The sequence below is a fragment of the Engraulis encrasicolus genome, chromosome 13 (assembly GCF_034702125.1).
Source record: "Engraulis encrasicolus isolate BLACKSEA-1 chromosome 13, IST_EnEncr_1.0, whole genome shotgun sequence".
NCBI classification, from domain to species: domain Eukaryota; kingdom Metazoa; phylum Chordata; class Actinopteri; order Clupeiformes; family Engraulidae; genus Engraulis; species Engraulis encrasicolus.
In genome coordinates, this window is record NC_085869.1 from 31414846 (window position 1) to 31434609 (window position 19764).

General features: G+C 44.8%; 1 protein-coding gene across 2 annotated transcripts in view; it reads right to left on the reverse strand.

Moving 5' to 3' along the window:
• The window catches only part of rev1 (REV1 DNA directed polymerase), a 50501-nt gene extending 37159 nt beyond the window's left edge, over positions 1-13342 (reverse strand). For both annotated transcript variants that reach the window (XM_063213695.1, XM_063213694.1), the window contains exons 1-2: positions 13052-13342; positions 1593-1659 (exon numbers count right to left, since the gene is read on the reverse strand). In XM_063213695.1, the coding sequence (XP_063069765.1) occupies positions 1593-1649 (57 nt within the window). In that variant the 5' untranslated portion in view covers positions 1650-1659; positions 13052-13342. The remainder of the gene's footprint in view (positions 1-1592; positions 1660-13051) is intronic.
• Positions 13343-19764: the final 6422 nt, after the last annotated feature.

The window sequence follows — 19764 nt, forward strand, 5'->3', positions numbered from 1 at the left end:
TGGTAACTCAAAGTTGACAGGTATGTCCCCACCCCTGCTCTACGCCAGTGATTCTCAAACTGTGGGCTGTGAAGGTATTCCAAGTGCACCCTGAAATCATTTTCTAAAAATCTAAATCATATTTGTTGCTGTTGGACTATTAATTTGAGTTGTATTGCTTCTTGTTCCAGAGGTGGGTCCCGAGCTTTTGTGAAAAACTCAAGTGTGCCCCAAGTTGGGAAGCTCTACGCTGCTCCTTTTCCTATGCTCTCCTGGCTGTGACCTGTGATTTATTTCAAGTGGTAAAGGTGAGGGAGAGGGTTACTCCCTTCTCACACTTCATGCAAGGCGTCAACTTCTATGGAGTGTAATGTACTTTTTTAACTAGTGGCACTGGCACAATTAAAAATAAATGAGTGTTAAAATCAAAAATCTCCAGTGACACCACCACCTCTGCTCCCCCTCATCTCCACCCATCCTCCCCCTCCTCCTCCTCCACCTCCTCCTCTCTTCCCCATTCTCTGCTCTCCTCCTCTCTAGTCCCTGCTCCTCTCCTTTGCTCTCCTCTCTTTTATGAAATGTACTCTTCTGCTCACCCTTCTAACGCCATCTCACCTCCATCCCCCACCACACACCACACACACTGCCCCCTAGTTGCTTAAATGGCCTATGCCGAGATTGTGTTTGTACATAACATGACACACAACGTACACATGAAAGAAAGAAAGAAAGAAAGAAAGAAAGAAAGAAAGAAAGAAAGAAAGAAAGAAAGAAAGAAAGAAAGAAAGAAAGAAAGAAAGAAAGAAAGAAAGAAAGAAAGAAAGAAAGAAAGAACGAAAGAAAGAACGAAAAGAAAAGAAAGAAAGGTGGTGTGTGAGAAAGGGAAAATGAGGCCATGGGGTCCGCAAGGTGTGCAAGAGAAAAGAGCTGGAAGAGACATAAGAGTGAAAGAGAGAGAGAAAAGAAAGTCAAGTCGAAAGAGCTGTGAGGAGGCCGAGGGAGCTATAAAAGACGGGAGTAAAAAAGGGAAAGGACAGATGAGGGGTTAAGGAAAGGACAGACCCAGTATAATGGGGTAGAGGAAGAGAGAGATGGAGATGAGACAGGGATAGACAGAGAAAGGTCTGACGAGGGGAGGAGGTAAAGAGAGAGATGAAAAGACAAAGATGCAAGGAAGAGTTTAAAGGAATACACAGCATGGGGAAAGGGGGAGAAGAAAAGAGATAAGAGAACAGATAGGAGGATAGATGCAGGGGTCTGTCTGGGGAGCGGAAGATGAGAGGAGAGGATGAGAAGAGAGGGAGGCAAGAAAGACTTAACACACAGCGGAGGGTAAAAGCAACACAGGAGAGGAGAGGGAGGGAGGGAGGGAGGGGGAGAGAGAGAGAGAGAGAGAGAGAGAGAGAGAGAGAAAGAGAGAAAGATAGAGAGAGAGAGAAGGAGAGAGAAGAGGGGAGGCAGGGAAGGGGAGAGGAGGGGAGAGACAGAGAGAGAGAGAGAGAGAGAGAGAGAGAGAGAGAGAGAGAGAGAGATAAGAGGAGGAGAGGGGTTACAAGGTGACAACCAAGGCAGTCTTTTTTTTTTTTGGAGATGGAGAAAACAGTGACTCTTACCCTTCCACCCCAACCATCGTCAGAGCTGGCTTTCTTCCTCCATCCATCTCGACTCATACTGAGTTACCTGCAGAGAAATAGAGGGAGGGAGGAGAGAACGAGAACGAGAGAGGGAGAGAGGGAGACAGAGAGAGGGAGACAGAGAGAGGGAGAGGGGAGAAAGGGAGAGGGGAGAAAGGGAGAGAGCACAAAAATCAAAATCAGCGTGACTCCGCCACGAAACAAAGAGTATGCCGATCAAGCAATATCGATTCCAACATATATCGGTGCACACACACATTGCATATTAATGCCCTGTATCAAACATGTGCATGCTTGTGCACACACAACAAAAGTCCAACACATACAGCCTTGGCTTGGGCGAAGACACTCGGTGTCAGGACAAGCGCCCCCATACAAACAGACCCACACTAATTAGCATAGCCAGCGACAGCACTGCACTTAATTAAAGTCAGATCTCTATCTGACAAACGGCTGTGTGTGTATGTGTGCGCACATGTTTGATACAGGGCATTAATCACACACACAAAATTCTCACACAGCCCTACCTACCGGGATCTCTCTCTCTCTCACACACACACACACACATATGACCACAACCCATGCACTCTCTGCCAGGCCAGACATGACCAAATATGGGCAGCCTCATCCATACGACAGGCAGCCCAGAGAGAGAGAGAGAGAGAGAGAGAGAGAGAGAGAGAGAGAGAGAGAGAGAGAGAGAGAGAGAGAGAGAGAGAGAGAGAGAGAGAGAGAGAGAGAGAGACACACACACACAAAGACAGACCAACACCGATGTGGAGAGAGCAGAGGAGGAGATCAGTGAAGGGAAAGGAGAGGAGAGGAGAAGAGAGGAGAAGAGAGGAGAAGAGAGGAGAAGAGAGGAGAAGAGAAGAGGGGGTCCCTTACAGAGTGGTTGCACCTCCACTGGTTTCACGGCATGCCATATAACTTCTGACCTCAAAGAGCCAAACACCAACACGGATGAACACCAGAAATGACCCATATGATTCCTTCACTCATCCTCTTTGTCCTCTCTCCCTCCGGCTCCCAAACTCCCTCCATCCCGCTATCCCTTTCACTTCATCACTGCATCCAACACTCATTCACACCTTCACACCATCCTTGCTCTCTCTCTCTCTCCATCTCTGCCTCTCCTCCTTTCTGCCTTGCTCTCTCCTTCTCTACCTCACCCTCTCCAATCTCTCCCTTCCTCCTGTCTCTCTCCCTTTCTCTTCTCTGATTTCTCCCCTCCATCGTTCATCCTCTGCTCTCACCTGCCTTCTGGTTCGCTCCCCTCCTCCTGCGTCTCTCTCCTCTCTGCCCCTCTTTCCCTCCCCCTCTTTCTTTACCTTTATCTCTGATCTTTCCTTTTTCCTTCTAACCTCCTTTACTTCCATCCCAATCTGATCCCCATACATTTTCCTCCCTCAATTTTGTTGCGGTCCAAGTTGACACATAGAGGCACAGAAACATACGCATAGAAGCACACACACATGCAGACACACACACACACGCACACGCACACGCACACACACTTCCGGCACAAGTCGTGCTTTCGTCACCGTGCTGAATGATCAGGGTTTTTTTCCCTCTCTCCGCCTCACACAAAGGAGCACACAGCAGCGTGAACAGTGCACACGCGCTCACACACACAAACACTAGGTCTTCAAGCACACACCACACGTGCATGCACACACACGCAGACACATACAGTACATACACACATTTTATGCATACACTTATTAAACACGTGCATAAATCTGTGAGCTCTACAGACACACACTCAAATTATCATTTCCCATTAGTGCTGCCTCCCTTTCTCACAGACAAACACACACACTCTCGCTCTCTCTCTCTCTCTCTCTCTCTCTCTCTCTCTCTCTCTCTCTCTCTCTCTCTCTCTCTCTCTCTCTCTCTCTCTCTCTCTCTCTCTCTCTCTCTCTCTCTCTCTCTCTCTCTCTCTCTCTCTCTCTCTCTCGCTCTCGCTCTCTCTACCCCTCTTCACACACTCCTCTTCACTGACTTTATTACATAAACGTTTTCTCTTACAGAGACAAACAAATGCAACCTTTCACGTACAGCAAGAAAGCCTCTTTTCCCTTCTCTCTCCCCTCCTCATTTCATTTCACCCTTTCCTCCTCTACCCGTCTGCTTCCCCCCTTCTCCACTCAATACTGACTGTCTCACTCATTCTCCTCCTGTCTATATCTCCCTCTCCTTCTTCCCTCGCTCTCTTCTCCAGTCGTCTCCCTCTCATCTCCCTCCCAAGTCTTTCTGTGAATTCTCCATCTCTCTCTATCCATATATCTATCTGTCTCTCTATCCATATATCTATCTGTCTCTCCATCTTTCCCTCTCTCTCTCTCTCTCTCTCTCTTTCCCTCTCTCTCTCTACCTGTCTGACTCTTTCCCCTCCCGCTCCTTCTCTGCGTGTCTCCACCCCTCTTCTCCAGTTGTCTCTCCCTCTCTCCCTCCCCGGTGTTCCCCTGTGAGCTCCCACGATGAGTCTGTCTCATTGTTTACACTCTCCTGCTCTACCTGTCTGAATGACACACAACTGTGTGTGCGTGTGTGTGTGTGCGTGTGTGATATTCTAGTGGGGCAGGTCACTTCAACCAGAAACACAGATGGGCTTCACACTACTGGCAACGATGCATTGTCAAACACACACACAAACACGCATGCACGCACACACACACACACACACACACATACGCACACCGCTGAATTAATTCTGTTCAGATGTCTTTTACTTGAATGATGAATTATGCACTGCATAGCCAAACTCTCTTGCCCAGTTTCTCTCAAGGTCTTCTCATCCCCCCACCCATCTTTATCCTACTCTCTTTTGGTCTGTCCGTCAGTCAGTCTCTTGCTGTCTCTATCACACACACACACTCTCTCTCTCTCTCACTTTGACACACACGCACACACACCCTGGGTTAGTCTGTGCTGACTCTTGTCATTAGCGAGATCTGTCTGATCGTCCACACTGGGCTACAGGGGCTCAGTAGGAGAGCAGGAGAGCGAGAGAGCGAGAGATCGAGAGAGAGAGAGAGAGAGAGCGAGAGAGAGAGAGAGAGAGAGAGAGAGACAGACAGACAGACAGAGAGCGAGAGAGAGCGAGAGAGAGAGATTGGGTGAGCATAAATCAAACAGCAACACAGCAAAAGGCATCAGTGTTGTGTGTGCGTGTACAGCGTGCTTTTGTGCACGCTTTAGACAGAGGGGAATGGTCAGACAGACAAAAGGCTGAGATAGACACAAGGAGAGACGAGAGAAAGATGAGAGTGAATGAATACCAGACTGCCAATGTATTGAGGGTCAATAAGAACAGGAAAGCAGATGAGTCACGCGCGCGCGCGCACGCACGCTCGCACGCACGCTCGCACGCACGCACGCACGCACGCACGCACGCACGCACGCACGCACACACGCGCACACACACGCGCACACACACACGTCCAAGTGACAGCTTGAACTGCCCAGTGTGTAAAAGTGCTGTATGCATTATGCAGACATGCATAACAAACTCACAGACGTGTGTGTGTGTGTGTGTGTGTGTGTGTGTGTGTGTGTGTGTGTGTGTGTGTGTGTGTGTGTGTGTGTGTGTGTGTGTGTGTGTGTGTGTGTGTGTGTGTGCGGCTGCATTTGCACATGGGGTGTCTGTCAGCCAGACAGAGCAGAAAGGGGAATTGAGGATACCAGGGCACAGGGGGACGAGGGAAGAATACAGAATACAGAATACACAGAGAGAGAGAGAGAGAGAGAGAAAGAGAGAGAGAAAGAGAGAGAGAGAGAGAGAGAGAGAGAGAGAGAGAGAGAGAGAGAGAGAGAGAGAGATGAATGAATGCAGAGAGAGAATGATGGAGGAGGGCTAGAAATGGAGTGATGGAGAGAGTAAAGAGATTCCCAGGTGGTGATGCGGTGATGGCAGTGCTGTGCTGTGTGCTCAGTCTGCTCACTGGAAGAGATAAAGGAGAGAGAGAGGAGAGGAGAGGAGAGAGAAAGAGGGATGGGCACAGGGAGTGGGATGAAGGGATAGAGAGATTACAGAGGGAGAGAGATAGATTCTCTGGTGGAGATGGAGGCTGCACTGCTGAGAACCGAGAGGCTGTTCTCAGGTCAGTGTGTGTGTGTGTGTGTGTGTAGCTGACTTCATAGTACCGCTGCTGTCTGGGGGCATGTCCTAACATGCCCCTGGGACTCTACACCACGTCACAACACACACACACACACACACACACACACACACACACACACACACACACACACACACACACACACACACACACACACACACACACACACACACACACACACACACACACACACACACACACACACACACACACACACACACAGCTAATGACAAACCCACTTGTGTGTGTTCAGTTCAGAGAGTCAAATGAAATAAAATATCAAAACATTTATTGTACATCGGGCAAAATGTGCACCATGTGTTCAATCAAATTACAGATTATTACAAATAATGAAAATTCCACAACCATTTCCATAATATTATTCCTGGAAATATTCTCGTATTTGGTTTGAGTCTTCACTCATATCATGATTGGATAACAACAATCATGTCAGGGATTTGATTCATTTTGGTTTGATATCTTGATGTGTTGATGCTTGAAGACTTCTGCCTTCTTGCAATGAAGCAGGGTGACTAACACGAAAACATTTATGTACCAACCGGGTTCAATTCTTCGCCCCCTTACACCACGCGGAATAGCGGACCATAATTGTGGACCAAACTCTTTCTCTTATTTCAGAGACAACAGGAGTGTGATTTATGTAGATTTGCTGGAGGTCAGGCACCTAGCGAATAAACTCTTTGAACTTTAAAATTACTGTTACGCTACTAAACTCAGCATCTCATCGCCCTGTCTCTTGCACTGTCCATTTCTTGTAAAACAAGCACACAAGGACATAAGCCATGCCCATTTACTTCAACCAAGTACCCCAAATGGAGCTGCACATCTAACGAGGAGGACCAGGGTCTGCCACTCAGTGCTAGAAATTAGACAGGGATATTTTTCAATCACACAAATGGCAGCAGGAACAATTTGGTGATTGGCAGGAGTGGAGTGGAAATGAGGCGTCTGCGTCGCTTCAAAACTCACTCCCATTGAGAAGGCCGACAGCTCCTAAAAACATCAGATATCTGGGATGGATAGACAGAAGAGGCGCCTTCCCCAACAGGCCAGAGAGCCTCTAATTTGTGTCACTTGACAGCATTCAGAGTGGATGCTCAGAGACACTCATATGCATATTCCATGGACTGGAGCCTGCATATATTAGGAAGAAGGATATCTGAGCTTCAAACTCTGTGGTGGTCACAGTCGAGGACAGTAAAATCCGCTTTACTTACAAACCAGGTTACCGACTTATTGACTAGACCCAAGGCTGAACCGGAGCACTAAGAATACTTTTAGGAGTTTTTTTGTGCACAAATTACACTTGGTGCGCCACGTACATTTGTTTGCCAGTACTGGCACGTGATTCAGTGCTGTGTGAGGGTAGCCAGGCCGTGCCCTCCTAGTGACGCAACAGCTTCAGCGTTGCTACCAGTCAGGTCAAGAGCAATGCAAGTACTTTCTGAGTTCCCGCAAATACGGGAACTCCTCCCACTTTGTTGGGAAGCAAACAATGATTACCAAACCTTGGGAAATGCCGTTTGGGAACTGTTAAGTGTTATGCTCTTGGTCAGACCAAGTCTTGAAGAGATTTGAAAGTCAATGATAATCAGGCTAGTGTGAGGGTAGGGTTGGAGGGTTGTAAGGTGGTTTTAAGTGCAGCCATCGCTTGGCTGATTTTTATTTGGCTCTGCCTCTGACCAGTTTGGCACAATTGATAGTAATGGTAGTGCCAAAGCAAAGTTGCTTGGGTTCACACTTTTAACTTAATTATGTTTTTTTAAGATGTGAGCACATTATACCTTCAATCTTTAATAAATACATGCATGACTTGGCAGATCCTACATTTGAGTAAGAAAAGGGACACATCTTATCTAAATTAGACTAAAACATGCAATGATAGTTTTTGGAAGTATTCATACCTTTATGAATAATAAAATCAGAGGTCCATGCATCATGACCTTCATTAGGCTGCTCCTCACCAGTTCCAGTGATCGTGGTAGGGACAAAAATGGTTGCCTTGTCCAATACCTCTGGGGACATTTTTTTTCTTATTGATTTACTTGAATTCATATTTTATTATTTCTGTTTGGATGTGGGCACGTGTTTCATCTTCAATAAATCAGCAGTCCATGCTTGACTGAGTTCTATTAATCTGGCCTTCAGCAGTCTGGCACTGCAGCGCATTCATCCACCGTCTTGGACCAAGGGACGGTTAAATTAGGAATCCATCATGGGGCACCTAGACCACCTCTTAAACTGCACTCATCCTTCACCTGCGATATTTCTTGAATTTGTGCATGCACCTTTTCCATATTTAATACATCAGGAGTCAAGGCATTGGTTGGCTGATGCTGTAGTAAAAATAATCAATTTTTGTGGTGAGATCTGTGGAAGGGGGACGGGAGGTGTAAATGTGTTTGAATTTGTTATGAAAAAATGTTGGCCTTGGTCTTGACTCAAATGGCTAAGGCGCTGTAGAGTTAAGCCAGAGACCCAGGTTCGATTCCGACCTGAAGTCATTTCCCCATCCTTCCAGTTACTCTCTCCCGTTACATTCCCGTCTCCATCCTGAGAGCAAATGGTCGCTTTGGTCGCTTTATTCCCCGGCCCTCCATGGAAATAATGACTTCTGTCACTCCAGTAGCGCAGGTCACTCTTGGTGTACGCTATTTAACTGTCCTATCCATTAAAGGCATGAAAACCCCACTATACTCATACTATAAAATTAATATTCTACTAGAGGCTTATTTTAATTACACCACGTTATACTGCTGCTCTTCAGAGCTACACACACACACACAGAGGTCTGGTAGGAATGTAAGATGGAGCAAATCATTGATGCGACAAAGAAAATGCAGAACGTAAAAGGATTTTTTAAATATTATTTCTTAAAACAAAACAATTCATCTGATTAAATGACTGATCAATATAAAAAGCATTAAGACGATCAATTATGGAAAGAATTGATTTTGACTACAGCCCAGACTAGGCCAATATGTTATACCCATGAGGGCACTGGACGGGAACTGATTGTGCAGGGGGATTTGAAGCAGAGCGCCACCATCCCCCATTATCTGACACGCTGTCTGCTCAACATTTCATTATTAGTTTTTATTTCTTTCGTGATGTGAATGGGAGAAAAAAAATGTTAATTAATTTTGATGCACATCAACAGAATAGTGATGGAGAGAAAAACCACCAGACTGTTGCAGCCTGGCTAATCTGCAAAGAAATGGTGAGGCTGTGTGTGTGTGTGTGTGTGTGTGTGTGTGTGTGTGTGTGTGTGTGTGTGTGTGTGTGTGTGTGTGTGTGTGTGTGTGTGTGTGTGTGTGTGTGTGTGTGTGTGTGTGTGTGTAAAAGAGAGCATCTGAGCTGACCCACAAGGAAAAAATGTAAAATGCAACTGAATCAATTTTGAGGGCAATCAATAGATCTGAATAGCAGAGCCACAGAATAATACAAAATGTGCTGGTTTGCTTACGCTTTACAGGTACACCACTCACATTCACACACTGGTAGCAGTGGCTGGCACTCAGGGTGCCACGCTGCCACGGGGTTAAGCATCTTAAAAGGACACATTGATTAGGTCAGGCGAATCAGGGCCTGAACCTGCAACCTTCTGGTTGCCGAACCGGCTCTTCTACCACCACCAAATCAACATTTAAGCATGTGTCTCCAGAGCATCTACAGATTGCGTTCCTGTTGGCCATTTCTGGTTATTACCCCGGTGAAGCCAGGGAACAGGGCAAACTACTGCTGCCAAAATCTCACCGGTAAGTAGTGTGTGAGGTAGCGAGTTGGGGTAACAGTCCGCTTTCCAACTGGTTATACTTCCATTTATACTGGTTATACTTCCACTACATCCATGTAAACCACTTGTAACACAAAACACACAGGATATTCATGAATGTCATCATGTTAAACCAGAGGCAGGTTGCGACAGGTGGATTAGTGAGGCCTTCCGCCAATACACTTCAATTGCGAATACCGTGAGTAGGGATGCACGATGTCAAAAATTTCGGCCGATACCGATATCCGATTATGATATTGCGGTTTTGGCCGATGACCGATATTAACCGATACCAATGTTTTTATTTCTTTTTTTAAAAAAAAGAGATGACAATGATACAAACATCTTATTTCCAAAAACACTTTTTAACTCCCTGTGATAATTTGATAAAAAATAGAGACAAAATAGAAGACAAACAGTGAAAGTCATCGTCAAGTCCATTCTTTTAGAACCGTAACATATAAAAAAAACCATCGGCGTTAACATCGGCCCAGTTTTACCCATCAGACCGATGTCCGATGTGTTGAATATCGACCGATATCCGTCGATACCGATACATCTGGCCGATACATCGTGCATCCCTAACCGTGAGGCTCGAGCAAATCCAGATTTGGGACCGTGCCCTGAGAGGACCCATCTCTCCTCTTCCTGTTGGCAGTGTTGCCAGATTGGGCGGTTTCTCACGCAATTCTGCTTTTTAGGATGGTCGTCTTCGGGTAAAGACGATTGGGCAGATTTTTCTGGAGATTTATGGCCATATAATTTAGTTCACATTGGGTAGGATTTAGTGCCACCACTGTGGCTGTCTCTTGTCCTAGCAGTGCCAGGGCGGGGATGCCAGGGATAAGAGATGGGTGGTCAGTCAAGGGGGTAACCAAGTAGGGCAACTGGCCCTGGCCAGTAGAGGATGGAGGGAGGAAGAGGAGGAGGAGGAGGAGGAGGAGGAGGAGGAGTAGCCTGGTCAGACAGGAACTACTACCAGCACCTTTCTCCATGCTAAGAAGCATAAGAAGCACGTATAATACTGTATTTAAGAAAATGCATTCGTTTGGGCCTCTCCTTTACACACAGAATTTTATAATGCACATCTCAAAACTCCAGTTTTAAAAATGCCCTATTTAGGGGGATAAAACGCACCGGTCTCGGTCGCATTCTAGTTTTTATTCTTATCCACGCCGTGTTTATATGAAAATGGGATTGAAAAATATCCACACATGTAATCACCTAAGGTCTGGGTACAATTCCCCACCAGAGGCCCCAGCTACAGGGCCCTGTGTTAAAACCAGCACAGGTGCAGAACTGAACCTCACACAGCAGGCAAAGCCCCCACCACAGGTCATGCAGTCGGACTACTAAACCCCCTCTCCATTACTTCAGTAGCCACTGCTTAACCAAGAGAGCCATTAACACCTCCTGGTGCTGATCCGAGTTGGTGGTGTGTGAGTTTTGGGACACCTGAATGGCATTACTGTTTCTCTGGGGTGCAACAACAACCACCCACTTGTGTACGCCTGAGACTTTGGCATCATAGATGAGCCCCTTGGAACTGGAAGGAGGAGGAAGACTTGCAGCTTGACTTCCTGTTGGGCTGGTCTGAGTTAGAGGGAATCAGAGAGAGTGTTTAGGCAATGAGGGGGTCTGGCACCAGCGCTCAGAGACGCTCTTTGTTTCCCATTCCCCCCTGCAAGGAGAGGAGAGGAGAAGAGAAGAGAGGAGGCCCTTTGACTTCATCCTCTTCTGCCACTGCCGCTGCTGATTACTGGAGGGCTGCCAGTTCTGTCCTGACCAGCGCACTGTGTGCTGTGGGGTGTTGCACTCAAATGCTTCCCCAGGGAAACCCTCCCATGAATGAATGATCCTGCAGCTGGTGGAACGCAGGTGTTGTTGTTTAACTGGACCCCCCCCTCCTCGACACACACACACACACACACACACACACACACACACACACACACACACACACACACACACACACACACACACACACACACACACACACACACACACACACACACACACACACACCTCTGGTGAGCGGATGAGACTGACTGGAGTGTGTGTGGCACCTGTTTGGGTGTCCTCCAGAGTCAAACTCCACTCTGCCAGACTCCAGCAGCAGAAAAAAAGAGGAATGAGCTGAGAAAAAAAACAAAGAAACGACAGCAAAAGCCTGTCTGGGATATGTACAGTATGTAATCTTAGAAACATGCCTGATGTGAAAGTCCAAAAAGAAAGTGGAAGTAAGTCACAGATATAGAGGGGGGAGGTGGGGTGTATATAATTTGCAGGCCTGAACAGGGAGTAATCCTGATCCAGTTCTGTTAGTTGTATATCTGACACTTTGACCTAAAGTCTGAAGTTGAAGTATCAACAACATTGACATCCAGCCAGCCTGCTGTGCTCTTTGGCAAACAAGCTATAGCACAGCAATCCACCACTAGGTCACAACTTAAACTTACCACTACACTGGAAGGTTATAGAATTGCTTAGAACTACACATTGGAAATGCATGGGCAGACATGGCCTAGCCTGGGCCACATCAGAGTGCTAAACAATAACTACACTGGCTAAAACAGCTTGACCAAAGCCAGCTGTGCGTTTGCAACTTCATGTAGGCCTACACACAAACCGGATGAAGCCGGTTAGAAAAGTCATCTGGGTCAAGGGTGCGCATTAGTGAACCGTCTGTCCGGATGAGTGCACTCAAACCCGTGGTCAACAATGCGCAGCGGCGGGCATTTTACTGGCCTCGAGCTCTAATGTTTACTCCTTCTCGCTGGCTTGGCTTCCCTGTCCAGTGGGCACTGTTTAAGAAGGAACGGGGCGGGCTGGACAACTTTCACTTTCCCTGCATCATACACGGGCTATCCTCACAGGCCGTCGAAAATCGGCGAAAGTACAAGCAAAACTGGTTGGACAGGATTTAACACACTCTCTCTCATGAACACGTAGCTTTCACAACCTTCTCATGCTGAAGTGGTAAACATGCCCCCCCTCTGACAGTAGCACGCGCCGCTAATAGCAATGTTGTGTGTCTCTCATGACGGTCCCATGTGAGTTAGCTAGCTCCAGACTCGGTGCGCGACACCAGCTTAAAGTCTGATAGAAGGAAACACCAAACCTTCTGAACCAACAGAAACACATAAGCACTTGTGCAAAGCATAAAATGGGTAATGGGGTAAATATGCTAGTTTGCACTAGCAAGTGACATGGACAAAATGTCACACACTACATGCAACTAAGCCCATTCCTCTCCGTCGCCGACCACACACACTCGCTCACTCACTCAGTATTACAGTAACTGTGGCTAGCTAACGGGTTAGCAAATGGCTCGCTCTGCCCGACAGAACCGCGTACCAATGGTACTAACAAAGAAAGTGTGATTGCTAGCTACAATCATGCTGACATTCTGTTACATAATTGCAAAAAGACTACCCACGGTAGTGGTTTCTGTGCGACTCTCTGTAGCTTGTCTGCCCAGTGTTCTGAACCCAGGAAAAATGGAAGTCATTGCTCACCTTCTCTCTGTGTGTTTTCTACTTGGTCTCTCACGTCCAAACAATTCAGAAGCGTTAACACTCGTTTCCGCGGATCAAAGGCTTATGTCCTGCAGTCTCTCCCAACCTGCCTTGGTTCGCCGATCTACAAGGCTGCTGCCGTGGTTGCTTTTGATCTACAGATTTTTCGACATGCTCTCGTGGCTTCCAAAAGATCTCGTTCACCCCTCTTCCCCTTCTTTCTCCATAGTCGCCTGGACTGATCCTTTCCCTCTATCCTCCGGCTCCTCCTCTCGTTGTTTTCTGCCCAGGACCCTCCTTCCTGCCGGGTCAGACTGTGACAGCCAGCCCTCGCTTTCAAACGCTGCTGTCAGAACGCCATCTTGTGGCGGCTCGGCTACACTGCAAATGACGCAGCGCAGTGGAAAAAATGGACACTGGTTCTAAACAAGGGATTTTTTCGTTCTACTTGCCAGTTCATTGACTGGGCTGGCTGCCTGTCTGTCACCAAAGCAGCCTCTGCAGCCCAGTCGTTAAAATAATTGACGCCTACTGTGCACTATCCCAGGCGACATTATGCACCACGACCTTGGTCAGAGGGTGAAAAGACTTTGGCGAAAAGAAGAGTAATGTCAGTCACGTTGACTGTTCCAGTATTATCTGCAATAAAACAGTGCCATTTATGCAGTGTCCTCAGAAAACCTGGAAAACCGGCGCAGTCTGACGCACGGCTGGACAGCTGTTTCGTCACAGGTATGGAGGGTGTCGCTCGCGCGCGCATCGAAGAATATGCACTCTGTGCGTGTGCGAAGGGAGGTTGGTTCATTATAGTGCGTTTTCACCAATAGCCGGCGTCTGAGAAAGATCTATGTGTTCTGTAAGAAACCGCGCAAAACAACCATAATTGATGGCTAAATTGAACGAGGAAACGGCTGCATCGAAGTGATAGGCCTGCCCAACGGAATTTACTCCACGTGATGCTATCAATCACTGTCAAAACACACACACACACACACACACACACACACACACACACACACACACACACACACACACACACACACACACACACACACACACACACACACACACACACTGCCTGCTACTGTAGCCCCAGACGGGCTATAGGCCTAGGGCCTAGATAACAGATCATGCAGGTGGTATAGAATAACAGCAATGACAATGGCGTAGGCCTATTTTATGCTGTGCACAATTATGTCGCAGTAGGCTATGGCATATTGGCTAATGGCCTAATGAAAATACTGTAGTAGAAAATAGCTAGGTAAGGCTGCATGCACGCCAGTGGTGATCACACTGTGGTCCCTTTATTGTGTGCGATTCTCCTTTGCCTTATTGGCTGTGCGGCTTGGCTGTTGCCATGGTATCAGATGCCTGATGTCAGAGGCTGTCTACTGAAGCAGCATTTTCATTGGTGGAAAAGGGGAGATCCACAGAAGCATCCTCCTAACCTCAAACCACTGGAACTGCAGCTCTACATTTTTTGCCTCAGCAAACAAATGAAGCATTGCTGACGCTTATCCAGCCTCACCATTCAGCACTAAGGACTTGTTTCTACACAGTAGCTGGTTGAGGTAGGCTATGGCTGTCCTTTGGACTCTCCATTGAACACCGGGCTCCTTTGGCTGAACCTGTGGAATTCAGCGTTGGAGGAAGGCAAATGCTTTGTAACAGGCGTATGACAACAACACAGGCTTACACCTGGGGGATGAAGTGCAGAGCCTGGTTGGAGGAGAGTATCGGAGAGCATTCAGTAAGATGAAGCCTGTATTAGAGCACTATATATGTGGTGTGATTTTTTTGTGTCATTTGCATCAGCACAATATGAAACATTGCCCACTGTGTCTGAGCAGAATGTCACTCACTCTAATGGTAGTCAAAAGAGGTAAGTTGTAGCACAGGCCTGTTCAGTTGGCGGCCAGAGGGCCACATGCGGCCCAGACATGGATCACATGTGGCACAGACGTTGCCTCAGCTGTAGCACTGTTGCAGTTTTGATACTGCAGTGCAACACATGCTTGTCGTGTGAATCTCTTGTTTGTCCTGTACATACAAATTTCCATGTTGTGAAGTTTAAGGTAGAAGAAAATATTTAGCACATTTATATTAAGACTTGGACTTTACAATTTTGATGACATTAAGGTTATAACATAGGCCTATGTTCTGTGCAGGGGTTGAAAAGTGAACTGATTTGTAACCTGGCATTAGCCTACCACGTGTTAATGATGGCGGAAAACTTAACTGAAGTTCTTGGCTTCGAAATGAGGCCCAAATTAAATTCAAATTTAGTAGCCCTATAATTGAAGACTTCAGATGCAAAACCCCCTAAGTGCCTTTTCAGAAAATAATCTTATTTAATTTTTATTTAATACAAAGCTATCGAAATTGCATATTTTTTTTATTTTATTTATGTAATATAACTATTAATATGTATTATCAAGTCCATGAATGTAAACCAAACCAACAACAGGGTTCTCTAAAAATATAGAAGTGCAAGTCTTCAGAAATGGAGTTAGGGGGTTTTGCATCTGAACTCTTCAATTGTAGATCCCATTGCAACTTGAGACATTGAACTTTTCATCCAAAGACTTCTTCATGCCGTTGTGGTCAGAAGAACTGAACTAAGGAGGCCTTTTGGATAGAAGGTGCACTTTCAGTTTCCACACAAATTTCTACTGCTACAATCTAGCACCTTTTAATGTTTTTATGTATAGCCATTGAATGTGGCACTTATCGTCTAGCCACGTACTGACAACATTGCAGTTTATGAGTTGTCTATAGGGCTGGGCAGGGAAAAAAACGGCACAGGTATTTTCAGCGAGAAACAGCAAAGCCGGTAACAACATTTATAATCATATATGAGCTTTTTTGACCAAAACAGCCAAAATGTTTTCGGTAACACTTTCTATGAAGCCCATATCTATAGTGCATTTTGAACACATTTATAACAACTTATAATACGCATCATAATTAATATGACAGTTACAATGTATTATAAAAGCCCCTTCACTGCCTGCAGATTAAAACCAGTCATGAGCTATCAAAACACCCTAAGATTTATAATGCATTATAAGCTAGATATAAAGTTATTTATGACTGTTGATATACTCCATCATGAAGCGTTATGAGTGTAGTCATAATGCACTATGATTATGATGCGCATTATAAGTTGTTATTAATGTGCTCATAATGTGCTATAGATATGGGCTTCATAGAAAGTGTACAGATGGGGCGTAGCAGCAAAGTTTGGGCACGGCACAATGTATAATCAGCTCCAATGGACAACCCCCCCCCCCATACATGTTCACAAATCGTACTGTGTGTGGGCCCCTTATGTAGATCGGGCCCTTGTGACTCAGTCACACTTTACCCCCCCGAACGACACCCCTGTTTATCATACTATCTCTGAGAGCCCTGCTATTGTACCGTAGGACTGATTCCATTGAGAGAAGAGCCACGCCAAAACCCTTATCAGTCCACTGGGCACATGGCCTGTATAGCACATGGCTAGTCCAGACATGGTTGGACATGGTTGGCCCTCGCCATTGTCTTCAACCTTAACAATGTTTCTGATTTCACTTCTGTGATTTATGATCTTACAGCACAGGGTCATAAAGCACTTTTGAATTCACTATGCCACCCTCTGGAGATTCCCATGCTGCCATGCACACCCAGGTGAAAAAGTGGTTCAATTTAGTACAATGAAAGCATGACTGTAGTGTACTTAGCATGTTAAAAGTGCACTCGTGCTTTTTGTGCTAAGAAAAAGTATGTTTACAATATGCTTATTTAAAGTGTACTTAAAATTAGATGTAATTAAGTTGCTCTCAAAGAAAGTACACTTAGCGAACCATACTTCAAGTGAACTTCGAAGATGTTTGGCTGAAGTGTATTTAGAGGAATATACTAATAGTGTTCTAATAGTGAACTTACTTAAAGGGACAGTTTGGTCAATTTCAACATGCAGTTGTATTGCTCACGCTACCCTTGACTTGTCAGTACCTGGTGATGCCACATTTTTCGGCTCAGCCCTTTCCGAGATATGAGCAATTCTAATGGGGGCAGCGTTTGTTTACATTTTTAAAAAATGAAACATAGGCCAACTCCAAATATTTTCCCAAAAGGTACTGCTGTTTGCTAGTTGTCTGCTGATGTTTTATAACCTTTTGGATGTTTTTGGGAATAAATAAAAATGTTTTTTTGAAATGTAAACAAAGAGCTGCCCCCATTACAATGACCAGGATCTCGGAAACGGCTGAAGAAGAAGAAAAAAAAATCTCAGGCACTGACAAGTCCAGGGTAGTGTGAGCATTACAACTGCATGTTGAAATTGACCAAACTGTCCCTTTAAAGTGTATTTTTTAAAGTGCAATATGATTACACTTCACCCAAATGTCTTCGAAGTGTGATTTTCTATAGTGCGCTTTAAAGTAAATCGCTTTAACATATTGCAAGTACACTTTTTCTAAGTGCACCATGATTGTACTTCACCCAAATATCTTCAAAGTGTGCTTACACAAAGTGCATTTACCCATCATGCACCATCATGCATGTCCCATCATGCAATGCACTTCTTGGAGCTAAATTTCTCAAACAGAAAGCCATTTATCTTGAAGGAATATTTTTGGTTTGCATGAAAATATTACTCATTGTTATATTCTGTGTTTATTGTAGGGGTTTTTAAAATTTAAAGTGGTACACAAAAAATGACCATGTTCCCACCGTCATTATGATGGTCACGTATATGTTCTGGTATATATCGGCTCACACTTCCCATAATATCATGGTGGGAGGTAAGTTGGAACTAGTTGTTCAAACAAAGAATCGGGGGTCATCATTAATGATTAATTCATGTGATCAACTGCAGGAAGGCGGAGCAAGATTGAAACAAAGTGATATGTGTATCTGAAATCTCTGCAACAATGCAATGATTGAAAATGTCAGTCGTGCTAGGCATGCATACTGTAACACTACTGTGAAATGTGGGTGTGTACAAGCTCTGAGGAATAGCATGGATTGTAGTATTACATTTATATCATGTCATGTACTTGGGAGTGTACTTTAAATATACTTCAAGCATACCTGTTATATATTTACAGTACTTAATATGATATACTTCTTACAGACTAAAAATGTTCCAATGTAGTCCAAAGAAGCATGAAGTTAATATAGGCCTACTTTTATTGAACTTCTAGTAACAATAAAATGTTATAGAAGTGTACTCAAGCACACTCTTAATGCCATACGAATGCATGAAAAGCGTGTTTGGAGCATACTTTCAAAAGTATGCTTGTAGTGCACTTACAGTTGTCCAAAAGCGGTGCCAATTTAGCATCCTCAGTGTGCTGCAAGTGTGCTGAAGTACTGCTTTAGCAGTGCTTCAGCGCACTAATAGTGCAATGAAGCGCACTTTAAATCGCCGAAAATAGTACACTTTGTACTAAGTACGGTCAAAAAAAGTACACTTTAAGTATATGGGTTTTTCACCTGGGCACTCCTTCTGTTCTACTGGCGATGCATGCTGGCATTCAATTGCATTGCATTGCAAAAATGCATTTTATATGGGTTTAAAAAGTATGTTCTCAAAATATTTGAATGGGATGAATTCACAAATACGATAGGACCTCTGAACAGTCATTCCCAATAATAAAAGGCAAAAGTCAAAAATGGTGGATACAGCATTTTGCAATGAAACTCTTCACTAGAGGAATGGAATGGATCTCTCTGAAACAGTTCTGCTCCCATCCTATAATGACCAAAGAGGAAAACTCTTGTTGCTTATGTAAGTGAGTGAGTTAGTAAAATGAATGTATATAGCACATTTACAGGAACACTGTGTGAGATTTTTAGTTGTTTATTTCCAGAATTCATGCTGCCCATTCACTAATGTTACCTTTTTCATGAATACTTACCACCAGCATCAAATTCTAAGTATTCACTACGGCTGGAAAAATGGCACTTTTCATACATGAAAAGGGGATCTTCTCCATGGACTACACTACAAAATATTTGTTTATTACTTAGTAAACTTTCATGTAAAGATCAAATTTGGCAATAGGCAGCAGCATAGTTGCAGTACCTTTTTTGACCATTTCCTGCACATTATTGTCCCTTTAAAAACAGCAAGAACTGGCCTAAGTGATGTACAGTGTCAAACTAAAAGACTAGAATTGAACTAGAAATGCATTCTCACAGAAAATGCTGGAAGCGGGCTTGCCTTTTGGGGCAGAGATGAAACAAAGTACTATTGAGAAAACAAAGCTAAAAGAAATCTTGGAAAAACTCCATCCACCCAGTCAGAAGTTATGGGCCAAACAATTCAGCCATCTTGGATTCAGCCATCTTGAAAGTGTTGTAGCTCTGCTTTTGGGGATATACTAAATGACATACATGGTATTTTAAGTTGGCTAAGGAACACTGCATATGATATAATTTTGAAAATCAACATGGCTTCGAGCGGGATTCGAACTCACAACCTCCATATCTGTAATCCAGCCCCTTTGCCATCCATACTAATTGACATACATGGCATTTTAAGTTGGCCAAGGAACACTGCATATGATATAATTTTGAAAATCAACATGGCTTCGACTGGGGTTCGAACCCCCAAACTCCATATCTGTGATTCAGCACATTTGCCATTCATACTAAATGACATACATGGCATTTTAAGTTGGCCAAGGAACTCTGCATATGATATAATTTTGAAAATCAAC